This window comes from Penaeus vannamei, chromosome 13 (genome assembly GCF_042767895.1).
Source record: "Penaeus vannamei isolate JL-2024 chromosome 13, ASM4276789v1, whole genome shotgun sequence".
NCBI classification, from domain to species: domain Eukaryota; kingdom Metazoa; phylum Arthropoda; class Malacostraca; order Decapoda; family Penaeidae; genus Penaeus; species Penaeus vannamei.
In genome coordinates, this window is record NC_091561.1 from 16243205 (window position 1) to 16253204 (window position 10000).

Here is a 10000-nt window from a genome sequence, read left to right on the forward strand (position 1 = left end):
GTCATTATCACTATCATTGGTATTCTAATTATGAATGTTATTGTTATTATTTTTATCATATTATTGCTTGTTGTCAATTATCAATAACAGTATTAATATTAGTATTTATAAAAGTATTATTATTATTGTTATTAATAGTAGTAGTAGTAATATCATTGCTATTATTATTTTCATCATCATTATCATCATGATTGGTTATTTTTTCATTGTCATTCTCATTGTCACAATCATTATCATCACGATTATCATTATATAATCAGTATTGTTATTGTTAATATCGTTGATATTATTATCATCATTTTCATTCACTATACTTGATATCATTATTTACCATCATTATCATTATCGTTATCATAATTTCTTTCATCAACATCATCATTATCTTTATCTTCATTATTACATTCATCATTATCATCATTATCATCATCATCACCATCATCATCGTCATCATGACAACCCACAACGACCACCGTAATAAAAGCACAACCACCCTGATCACGTGACAGTCCTACACCGCAGTCTGAAGGCTTATTCACACCTCGAAAGGCAATTTCCGAAAGTGATTGCGTTCAGCCCCTTTTTTGGGGGTCGTGAACTTGATATGTTTGTGCGTGCGTGCGCGTGTGCATATCAGGGGGTTGGAGGGTTGGGGGAGGGGGGTAGAGAGGTTTGGGGTGGAGGGGGGAGGAGGAGGGATGGGGGGTGGGGTAGGGGAGGAGGTATAGGGGGGAGGGTGTATTTGCGTGTGAAGGAGGGTGGAAAGGGTGTGGCGGAGTTTTATGTATTGCGGGCGTCGGTGAAGGGGTATGAATGTGTGTGTGGGGGGGGGATGTGGGTGAGTGTGTAGAGGTGTGGGGATGGGGGAAGTCTATGTGTGAGTGTGAGTGAGTGTGTGTGTGTATCTGTGTGTGTGTGTGTGTGTGTGTGTTTGTGTGTGTGTGTGTGTGTGTGTGTAAGGGGGATGGGGATGTGCATGTGTGTGTGTGTTTGTGTGTGTGTGTGTATGTGTGTAAGGGGGGGTGAGAGATGTGCATGTGTGTGTGCGTGCTTGTGTGTGTGTGTGTGTGTGTTAATGTGTGTATGTGGAGGGGGTGCTCTGCGGGGCTCTATATCCTGCTTCCAGTATTGTATTTCTGCGTCACACAAGGGACGCTTTCTTGCCCCACGTGAGGCATCCTGGTATCGGCTCGCCCTTCCTCCTCCTCCTTATCCTCACTTCTTCCTCTCTTTTCTTCCTCCTTCCTTCCTTCTCCATTATTATTCTCCCTCCTTACTACTTCGTCCCTTCATTTTGACCCTTTTCTTCTCATCTCCCCTCCTTCCTCTTTCTTCCCCTTTGCACCCCTATCCCCATCCCCTACTTTCTTCTTCCTCGGCCCTTCCTCTACCGCCTTTGCTTCTCCTTTCTTCTTCCTCCGCCATCCGTCCTTTCCCTTCTTCTTCCGCGTTCCCTCTACCATCGCGTGTCCTCTTTTCCTTTTCCTTCCTCCCTGCCCTCCCGTCTTTGCCGGGTTTTTTTCCCGCCCCTCTTCCTTCTTCCTGCACCCTTTCCCCTCCCGTCCCTTCTTATCCTATATTGGTCTTCCTTCCGTCTCTCTCTTTCCCTGCGGCATAGTGTCCTTCAGCGCGCTTATTTCAGTGTTTAGGCGTTCCTCAACCCGGGTATTTCTCGCCATTTAAGAACGCCTTAGTCTCTCCTCGGATTATCGACCTCCGTTTTCTTTCCACGTGATGATCATTCCCACCCAAATGTCGTCGGTGTCATCAGGAACATTACCATCGTCGCATCACTTATCTCGCCACCAACACAAATCGCCATTTTTCATCACTAGGAAATTGCGATTCTGTAACAACATCAGTTTTGAGGTTGTAAATCTGTCTCTTCAGAGGCACGTTCCTCTCCTTAAGCGTGAAGCGATCCTCACAGTCAGCACCACTCCCTTGCAGCTCAACCGTATAAACTGTTATCACCTGTCTCTCTCTCTCTCTCTCTCTCTCTCTCTCTCTCTCTCTCTCTCTCTCTCTCTCTCTCTCTCTCTCTCTCTCTCTCTCTGTGTGTGTGTGTGTGTGTGTGTGTGTGTGTGTGTGTGTGTGTGTGTGTGTGTGTGTGTGTGTGTGTGTGAACACACAAGCTCCTGTACGTTTACAGAGGTTAAAAAGAAAACAGCCACAATGAGAAATGAAATAAATTCGTTACGTTTCGGTATTCACGAGTTCCTCATCAGACGAATTCATTAATTATTCGTCTAATTAACTAAACGTTACGATTAAATTTGGTCTTATTGTGGATATCTGTATCTGTGTGTGTGTGTGTGTATAGATAGATAGACAGATATAGGTGTGTATATATATATATATATATATATATATATATATATATATATATATATATATATATATATATATGTGTGTGTGTGTGTGTGTGTGTGTGTGTGTGTGTGTGTGTGTGTGTGTGTGTGTGTGTGTGTGTGTGTGTGTGAATATAATCTTTGTCGGGCTATCGAAGGTTCCCCGTCGCCGCCATGTCCTTCCCCTTTTGCTGAAACGCAAAGAGCACCTTGATATTAGCGCCTCCGTCTGCCATTCTCCCGGCGCGTCGCTCCATAACGATAAAACTGTCAGCGTAATCATTGTCACCGCCACATGCCAGCGAAGTGTTTAAGAGGAGTTTAACGTTGCGGGAAGAGCTTTCAAGAAGTTTTATTGGCAATTTATGTATAGCGTAACTGTCAACGTTTTGGCCATTCTGATATATGCAAGTCTTAAAGAAGAGATCGAGATTCTGGGCCGAAGTGGTGGTCGCGCCGCCGAAGGGAGATCGCGGGCGGGGATTCAGCGCCCGCGAGGTCGACGGAGGCGTCGCGGCGGGCGGGCAGGGAGGTCTTGAGTCATATTTCGTTGCAACTCTTATTGATTAAACTCAGTTTCAGGTTTGGAGTATTTTCTCTTTTTCCATTTATTCATATATCATTATTATTATTTTTTTTATTATTATCATTATAATTATAATTATTGCATTTTTAGGTTATGCATAGTGAATTCAATATTTCATGTGTTTTTTCCGTTTTCTGTTTCAGGTATGTGTTCGTCCAGTCACACGGACAGAGGGTTTGTTGATCAACATGTTTTCTTCTCCCGTCCTTTACATACAGTCACTTGTAAGTATTAAAAAAACAATAAAGATGATAACAAATTGCAATCAATAAAGATACAGATAAATAAAAAAATAAACCAATGTATTTTTTTCGTCAACTGAATTACTTCTAAATTGCCCCGTACCTTGTCGATGTAATACTACACTACGGCCCAGTTACACAGTGATCTAACTTGTGCCAAACTTTATTGTTTACATTGTAGACTTCGATGAATCTTCACTATGCACGATCCACGTACAAACTAGTGATAGTAGTACAAAAAAACGAAGCAGAAAATGAAAACAAGCACCTGGTTTCCTTGTTGCAAAAGGGAGACAATGAGTAAGGCGATAACTATGGAAATAAAAACGAGCACTAAAATACATAAGTAAATACATGGAAAGTAAGACATTTGTATTGTGTCCTCGGCGTGTAAATGTAGTAGAGGATAAAAAGGTTAACGTCCAGTGACATGAGCCTTGGACATGTTAACCCTGTAAAAGAGCCTGGAACACTGCGAAGGAGGGAGATATGATACCCCTTTTTGTGAGCAGAGTTTACCAAAAAGGTTGTGGGGGGTATGATCTAAAATGTGAAAGGGAGGGAAGGAAGAAGAAGAAGAAGAAGAAGAAGAGAGAGAGAGAGAGAGAGAGAGAGAGAGAGAGAGAGAGAGAGAGAGAGAGAGAGAGAGCGAGCGAGCGAGCGAGAGAGAGAGAGAGAGAGAGAGAGAGAGAGAGAGAGAGAGAGAGAGAGAGAGAGAGAGAGAGAGAGAGAGAGAGAGAGAGGATAAAAACAGAGAGCCAAAAATGGAGCAGGGACGGAGGCAAAATTAGACACAAGGAGCAAAACCAAGAGAAGGACAGGGACAAAATGAAGACCAACAGACAAAAATAATACAACATAATAAGACACAGACTGATAAACAAACATAGACGTAGACACCGACGGAAATCCAGAGACAGTAATAGAGAGGCAGAACAAGGAAAACGGACGAAGATAACTGCAAAGACGAGCAAATACACAAACAAAAATACGCGTTTTTTCTTTGTGCATACATATACAAAAATGAAAACAAAATTAGATGTCTCTGAACATAAACAAACCAACCAGTACACGCCAAACCTAGAAACAAATAACTATGAAAATAAAATACACGGAAATTAACAAAAACCGAATAAATATACTTAGGTAAGAATCAAAGAACCACAGTAAAACGAAGTCAGATGCTCAGTCTCTTATCGTCGCCATAAACTACAGAAATCTTAAGGGTTATTCATCAGAGGTAAAAGACCGTGTTAATAGGATGGCGCTGAGTCATTTATGTTGGATGAAGACTGGAGTGAAAATATGCCCTTTACAAGAAGTCAGTTAATGTGGTAAACAAATCGAGAGAGAGAGAGGAGGGGTGGAAGGAGATAGAGAGAGGAGGGGTGGAAGGAGAGAGAGAGAGAGAGAGAGAGAGAGAGAGAGAGAGAGAGAGAGAGAGAGAGAGAGAGAGAGAGAGAGAGAGAGAGAGAGAGAGAGAGAGAGACAGAGAGAGAGAGAAACAGAGAGAGAGAGAGAGGAAGTGAGAGAGAGAGAGGGAGGGAGAGAGAGAGAGAGAGAGAGAGAGAGAGAGAGAGAGAGAGAGAGAGAGAGAGAGAGAGAGAGAGAGAGAGAGAGAGAGAGAGAGAGAGAGAGAGAGAGAGGGGGGGGGGGGGGGGAGAAAGCAGTAATAGAGAGAAGGGAGAAAGAGGGGAAAACAAGAGAAAGAGGGAGGGAGAGAGGGAAAGGGCAAGAGAAGGAGAGAGGAGAAGAGAGATAGTAAAGGGGGAAGTGTTAAGAGTGGGAGAGACGACATACGAACAAACAGAGAGAAAATGACAAAGAGAGAGAAAATACAGCGAAAGACAAATCCGAAATACTCAGTGATATAATAAGTTATCCGAATAACCGGTAGAGAGGAAATACATGCTATAAGAACAAGAACTTGGAATAAAATAGCAAGGTGCAGAAGACTAAATAATAGACATGGAAATCAATTCTGGTCGAAAAGGCTTAATGATGAACATAATGATGATGATAATTATTTATGATAGTATTAATAGCAGTAGTAATAGTTATGAAAATAATAATGATGACAATGATGACGATAATGGTAGTAATAGTAATTTCAATGATAATAGTAATAACAATAATAATGTAAATACAAACAATACTGCCATTACTAATAATACAAAAAAATAGATTATATCAGTAATGATAATGATCATCATGACATTGATTATGTTAACGGTGATAATACCATCAATCATCAATCAATAATGGTGATGGTGATTGTAATAGTGATAATAATAGTAATAATGGTGATAATGACAATATTATGATAATAATGTTATTGATGATATTAGGAATAAGGATAAAAATGTTGATAATGATAATAATAATAACCATTTAAATGATGATTAGGATAATTAATATATCATTAATAATAATAATGATAATGATAATAACAATGATAACAATAGTGATAATGATAAAGATTATAACAATAATAATGATAGCGATAACACTTGTAATAATAACAATAACAATAACAACAACAGCAACAACAATAATAATAATGATAATAATAATGATAATAATAATGATTTCAATGATGATGATGATGATGATAATAATGATAATAATAATAATAATAATAATAATAATAATAATAATAATAATAATAATAATAATAATAATAATAATAATAATAATGATGACGATGATGACGATGATAATGATAATGCGAAAAATAAATGATAATGATAATAATAATGATAATACTGTTCAAAATGATAATGGGGATAATAATGGCAATGATTATTATGATTATAATAAAAATGATAATATGAATAACAATAATATTAGAAATTGATAACAACAACAATGTCAATATAAATAATGGAACTAATAATAATGTTATTTGATAACAATGATGATGGCTATGATACCATGATAATAATGATAATAATGATAAGAACAACGATGATGATAATAATGATAATTGTAATAACAACAACAATGATAGTAATGATAGTAATAATAACAATAATAATGATAATGATAATAATAACAATATTCATTGTAGTAATAATAATAATGGTGATAGTAAGAACAATAATGATAATAATAGCAACAATAATGATTACAATAATAGTAATTGTAATGATAGAAATAATAATGATAAGGTGATGATTTATCATTATGAGGATAAAGATAATCGACAACAAAAACAATTGTGATTATGATAACTATAATGATATTGACAATAGCAATAACAACGCATTATCGCAATGACGGAATAAAATCTGGAGTGGGGAGTCTCCTGCTGGGGCAGGGGGGGGGGGGCCTGCAGACGGTAGGCCAGGGTGAAAGCCTACCATCCTACTCACCTTCCTTCTCAGACTCATAATCAAACTCTCCTTTTTTCTCTTCCTCTTTCTCCTTCTCCTCGTTTTTCTCCTCCAAACCCCGTACTCATCTTCCTCCTCCTCCTCCTCCTCCTCATCATTATCATCATCATTATCATCATTATCATCATCATCATTATTATCATTATCATTATCATCATCATCATCATTATCGTCATCGTCAACATCATTATCATTATCATTATCATCATCATCATCATCGTCATCATCATCATCATTATCATTATCATTATCATTATCATCATCATCATCGTCATCGTCAACATCATTATCATTATCATCATCATCATCATCATCATTCAGAAAGCCGGTACGTGCCTATATGCTACAGCACAGAGCAGGCGAGGGAAAGGAGCGACAGCAGAAGGACAACAGCAGAAGGACAACAGCAGAAGGACAACAGCAGAAGGACATGCTTTGGGAGCTACTGGCGGAAGCGTGCATTGGGGGAAGGGGGGTGGGCAGGGGGGGGGCTACTGCGGAAGGCATGCAAGGGTGGGAGAGGGAGTAGCTACTGCCGAAGGCGTGCAGGGTGGGGGGGGAGGCGACTACTGCAGAAGGCGGGGACGGGCGTGTGGGTTCACCTGAGCCGCTCTCGTCACTACCACGCGCATTAGTAACCCGACACCCTTCGTAACCGATCCTTCCAGCCATTAGCAGCCCCGCCGTCCGTACACACAGACGTACGTGCGAGTGCGCTCACACAGGAGCGCTCTTTACGTACATGAGAGTGAGTACCTGCAGGGTGGTAGACGGAGGCACGAGCGCTCACCGATGCAAGCAAACAGACACATACAATTCCAGTCGGTAAAAGTTCTGTATTATATAAAAGTTGCGGTTGTTAGTAAAAGATCGCTCTTTGTGCCTAATTTTCATTTTTATGACTTGTCGCATAGGAAAGATAGAAATATCCTTTATTTTTATTTATATTACTCCATAGTCTTATTCTCTTCCTGCTTATCCATCATCACTTTGTGTTTCTCCTCCTCTTTCTTCTTTTCCCTCTCCTATTCCCCTTCTTTCTTCTTTTCCATCTCCTCTTTCCCTTCTTTCTCCTCCTCTTTCTTCTTTTCCCCCTCCTCTTTCCCTTCTTTCTCCTCCTCTTTCTTCTTTTCCATCTCTTCTTTCCCTTCTTTCTCCTCCGTCTACTCACCATCATCCACTTTCTCTTCCTCGTCCCATCTTCCACGTCCCCTTTCCCGCCTTATCTCACTCCTTCATCTCCTCATCCTACCCCCCCTCCTTCTCAAATTCATAATCAAACTTTTTTTTTCTCTTCCTCTTTCTCCTTCTCCTCCTTTTTCTCCTCCACGCCCCCTGCTAATTTTCCTCCTCTTCCTCCTCATAATCACCATCATTATCAGCATCCTTCCCCTATTCCTCCTCTTCTTCTTCTTCCATCTTCCAAATCTTTCTCCTCTTCCTCCTCCTCCTTCTCCTCACCTCGCTTCCTCCCCTCGTTTACACGCCTCTCCTCATCCTCCTCCCCATCCTTCTCCTCTTCCTCCTCCTTCTCATCCCCCTCCATCTCGTTTCCACACCTCTCCTATTCCTCTTTCTCCTCATCCTCCTCCATCTCGTTCACACCCCTCCCCTCTTCCTCCATCTCCTCTTCCTCCTCCATCTCGTTCACACCTCTTTCCTCTTCCTCCATCTCCCTTTCCTCCTCCTTCTCCTCCCCCATTCTCTTCGACGCACACACACGAACCAAATATAAGGAAAATTCGATCCGCGGATCTTTGTAACAGATACGGAACTTAATCAACAAAACAGTAAGTGGAATATCCTGAAAATTTAATGAGGATGAAACTCATTCCCGCTCTCATTTACGGGATTGGATGACTTAAAACTTCACTCGTCGGCAAAACAAAGGAAAAAGGCCTTTTATTTCTTTATCATCCGGTACTATTGTTTTGCTTCTTTTATAGCAATGTATAATCATATGATCAATATTCTTTTTCTATCTCTCTCTCCCTGTTTATTCCCTCTTTTCCAACCCATTTCCCTCCTTCCATTCCTTCTCCCTCACCTTCCCCCATTCAGATGTATGTATATATATGCAAATGTATATCTATATCTATCTATCTATCTATCTATCTATCTATCTATATCTATATCTATATCTATATCTATATCTATATCTATATATATATATATATATATATATATATATATATATATATATATATATATATATAAATATATATATATATATATATATATATATATATATATATATATATATATATATGTATGGATGTATGTATGGATGTATATATATATATATATATATATATATATATATATATATATATATATATATATATATATATATATATATATATATATATATATACATATATTAGAGCTGACCTTACTGAGGAAGAATCATTCGGACTGGTCTCTTTGCCATAACCCCCTGGCATACCTCTATTGGTGTCGGCTATGCTCCAATAACTAGTTCCTTCCATTGTGTGGCACAACAGATGATTGTCGGACATATTCACAGTTGATAGTAAAATTCTGGACCTTTATTGTAATGATGGTACACACCTTGGGTGGTAGAGAGACATCAAGATACTGCTGATAGCGACGGTGGGTATTTTTTCCTGCTCGATTTCCTTGATGCCCTTCCTGTAGTGACTATCAAATACACGGTAAGGGTTAGCGGTCTTGAGACAGCCTTAAATGCATGGCAATACACTCCACGGTATGACTATGTGATCAAGCCACAGAGCAGCCCTTTCATCTAATTACATTTGTTATTCTCAACGGAAGCCTAAAATAATGGGAAACAATAACACAGATTAATTCATACTCGATATCATATATATAATTTTCTTGAAAACCTTTTAGGGAATTTTATTAATAGATGCAAGGGGGCGTGGAGGGAAAATACAAATTCCTAGAGGGGGCGTGGTAGTAGAAAGGCTAAGAACTACTGATCTACAATTACTACCTTCATCTTGGGTCTTATTTTTCATAGTCAACTTTACTGATGGTCAATGCATCTCGACTTCACATGAAACATTGTTGGTGGTCCTCCTGCCACCTGATGTGGGATCACATCCTTCAGATCGCCTTTAGCAAGGATTTGGCAACATTGTCTGAATCTGGATATATGCAATAAGTCGGAATGTTAACAAGACGAAGTGGACGGTCGTCAGGAATTAAGTGATCAGTAAATGTAAACGTTTCATTTCGCCCATCGGTGGAATCAGTATACAATTTTCTGTCATAGCTGGTTCATTTCTTTTGAATTGTACACATGTCGCTTGAGTAAAAGCTTGAAGAGTGAAGCCAATCATTCTTGCAGAAACGTAACAATAACATACGAATGTAGATTCAGTGAACTGATCTGGCGAGAGCCCTTTCCATGTGGGAGGCTGGTGGCGTTTGATCTGCACACTA

At 39.4% G+C, this 10000-nt stretch overlaps 1 protein-coding gene across 3 annotated transcripts in view; it reads left to right on the forward strand.

The window, feature by feature from the left end:
• Nucleotides 1-10000, forward strand: part of Sobp (Sine oculis-binding protein) — a 327615-nt gene that overhangs the window by 149699 nt on the left and 167916 nt on the right. Inside the window, exon 3 of one of the 3 annotated variants that reach the window (XM_070129031.1) lies at nt 3078-3158. The exons of the other annotated variants lie outside the window; for them this stretch is intronic. Within the exon in view, the coding sequence (XP_069985132.1) occupies nt 3078-3158 (81 nt within the window). The remainder of the gene's footprint in view (nt 1-3077; nt 3159-10000) is intronic. 3 annotated transcript variants of the gene reach the window in all.